The following is a 2,767-nucleotide window of genomic DNA, read 5'->3' as shown; positions in this document are numbered from 1 at the left end:
TATGGTTAGTGCCCAACAGAAGAGGGGGAGTGCAAATACTTAAGTCCATACAGCACACACAGGCCATGTCCAGATGAGCATAGATGTTTGGTTCCTCAGGGACAAGTAGCAGTGGTGCAACTTATGCCACTGCTACTTGTCCCCAAGGAACACCCATACCAGACACACTTTGGCATGTGGCGAGCTACCCACAGTCAGGTAGGGGAGGCTGCACTGGGCTGGCCCCAACAGCCTTACCTGGGCTTCTGGGGGCCTCCCAAGGCTTCAGCAGTGGCAAGTCTGTTGTGCAGAGCCTGGCTGGCAGCCACAGCACAGCTCCAGGTGGCCCAGTTCTGCTTTGGGTGGTGCACTGCCTGTGCGTGTGATGCTCCACTTTTTTTTTTCCCCCCACAGGTTTTTTTGACCCCTGTATATCCAGGGGTCAAAAAAAACCAAAAACACAGAAAAAACAAAGCGGAGCAGCGCACAAATCTGAGCAGCCCGCCCTTGCAGCTCAGAGAATATCTAAAAGTGCAATATGTGGTGCCACAGACATGTTTGCGGCACCACATATCGCATGACTGCACTGATCTGGACACAGCTACAGTGGTTATTATGAATCACACAGCCTCACAGGCTGAAGGAAACACTGAATGAGAAAGAAACAAAAAATATCTACTTTTCTGTCTGTGTGTTGGATATGATAATACCTGTCCCAATAGGCCCTGAACAATTCCCAAGTAAAATAGACATTGAAACCAAGGTCTTCAGTGAAGTTTACATAGTTTTTGACCTCCTACACAATGGTTCATTAATTGCTTATATGGGGAAAAAAAGACCTTGATTTTTATGTGAATTTATTAAATTCCAGATTTCATCAGAGATGCAGTTACAGCAAATAATCTTAAATTAAAATGTAAATTACATGTGTGTCCTTAGCAAGACAAGCTGCTCATGATAACAGTAGTGGAGGATGTGTAGGGAGCATGGCAGGGTACAAGTAGAGCAGGGAAAGAGGTGGGGTGGGAGAACCCTCCTATTCCCATAACCCTATGGATTGGCCGTTTTCCTCAATGTAAGTGATCCAAGGTCTGTTCAACTTGAAAGAGAGAGGCTGAAGACAGAAGCACTTTAAACTGATCTTAGCCAACTCCATTGTAGATTTTGCAGGGCATGTCAGGGTTTTTCTTCCTCACCACACGGATAGTGCAGGTTCTTTTGTGAAACAAGGCGACACAATTCACCTTATCGTAGTTTTGAGGTGTGAAAACACTGAGGCAAAGAGAGGTAAATTGAAAATCATGAATTTGCATGTGGATCAGGATAAAAACTGATATTTACCAAGTCAAATCCCTTTGCTGATTTCAGAGGAAGTTACACTCTAATCCAGAGTCTCTGGTAACTGCATGTACCACTGACTATCAGAAAGAAAACACTGAACTCTGATCTCTTGTCCTGGCAGCAAGTAAAAAAGGAGCTGATTCTTTAATAATGTAGCATAGAAATGCAATTCTCTGAAATTACCTTGTTCAGGATTAAACAGATAGTCATGTTCATCCTGGACTGTACATGGATTCCCACACAGTGACAGAGTGAAGACAACTCATAACCTCCTTTATTCAGAGGGCATTTATACACGTGCTCCAGGAGAATGGGGAGTCAGTGGTGGCATGTGCACCCCCTGAGAGTGCTGGTGTACCCCTGACAGGCCATGCTCCCCTCTTAGGCGATGGGCGGGGGGGGGCAGGCAGAAGCGCCAGTGCCCCCCCTGAGTGCCGGCCGGGGAGTAAGAGCACCGGATGTAGCACCATGGCCACTTCCCAGTCAGCATAATTAGCTGTGGGGGGAGCTCCCCACCAGGCACTGACTGGTTGCTGGGGGGACACGTGCCCCCTCTGACCAAAGTAGCACCAGTCACCCATGTGGGGAGTGCTTTAATTAGAATGGCTCCAAGAGTGTCTTGGCGTGTACAGTAAAGCACCAAGGGTGTCTCATGTATCAGTATCCCCGTGCTTGAAAATGGCTGCAGGGGCGCTTGAAGAAGCTTTAGGTAAAGTGCTCCTGCTGCTATTTTTAAGCATGGCGATGCTGATACACAAGATGCTGAAGGGTGCTGGAGCACAGTAACTACCATGCTCCAGCATGGTATAATTACAGCACACTGCAGCTGCCTTGCTGCTCATGTATATGTGCCCAGTGAGGGCTATACAGTAGGGGTGTGTGAAGCAGACCCCACTTGATTCAGAATCAGCCTGAATCAAGGACAGTGATTCAATTAGTTGATTCAGATCACTTTCCCTGATTCTATTTGGCCGAATCTGAATCTGAAGATTCGATGCTGATTCACAGAATCAGCGATTTGGACATAGACACAGCTTTAAAAGTTTTTTTCTACATAACTCAAGGTAGCAGGCATGGCTTATGATCACTGCAATGCTGGGGCACATGGAGCATCCCACACGAGCATGGGGGGCCCTTCACGTGTTTGGCAGCGAACCCGGAAGTGGACCAGAAGTACTTCTGCTCCACTTCTGGGTCTGTCAGGAAACACGCTGCCCCCCCAGCACCTCCCTGGCTCAGCAACTGGCTGCAGAGGGACCCCAGGTCCCCCTCCCCCGACCCAGGAGACACCAGTCACGAAGCCAGGTGGGTGCAGGGGGGCCCCCCAGTGGACCCGGAAGTGGACCAGAAGTGCAGTCTTGCCCAGTTCTGGATCTGCTGCTGAGCATGGTGGGGACCCCCTCATGCTTCCGTGCGATGCTCCATGTGCTCCAGCATTGCAGCACTT

At 48.9% G+C, this 2,767-nt stretch overlaps 1 protein-coding gene across 2 annotated transcripts in view; it reads right to left on the bottom strand.

The window, feature by feature from the left end:
* Positions 1 to 875: 875 nt before the first annotated feature.
* The window catches only part of LOC109287251 (beta-microseminoprotein-like), a 10,342-nt gene continuing 8,450 nt past the window's right edge, over positions 876 to 2,767 (bottom strand). Inside the window, exon 4 of one of the 2 annotated variants that reach the window (XM_019502198.1) lies at positions 876 to 1,251. In XM_019502198.1, coding sequence (XP_019357743.1) covers positions 1,122 to 1,251 — 130 coding nt within the window. In that variant the 3' untranslated portion in view covers positions 876 to 1,121. The remainder of the gene's footprint in view (positions 1,252 to 2,767) is intronic. The other variant, XM_019502197.1, reaches the window with a different exon arrangement.

Source organism: Gavialis gangeticus, unplaced genomic scaffold, assembly GCF_001723915.1.
Source record: "Gavialis gangeticus isolate Ggan-Ray unplaced genomic scaffold, GavGan_comp1, whole genome shotgun sequence".
NCBI classification, from domain to species: Eukaryota; Metazoa; Chordata; order Crocodylia; family Gavialidae; genus Gavialis; species Gavialis gangeticus.
Note: the sequence above shows the minus strand (reverse complement) of the source record. Positions and strands in the feature narration are given on the sequence as shown.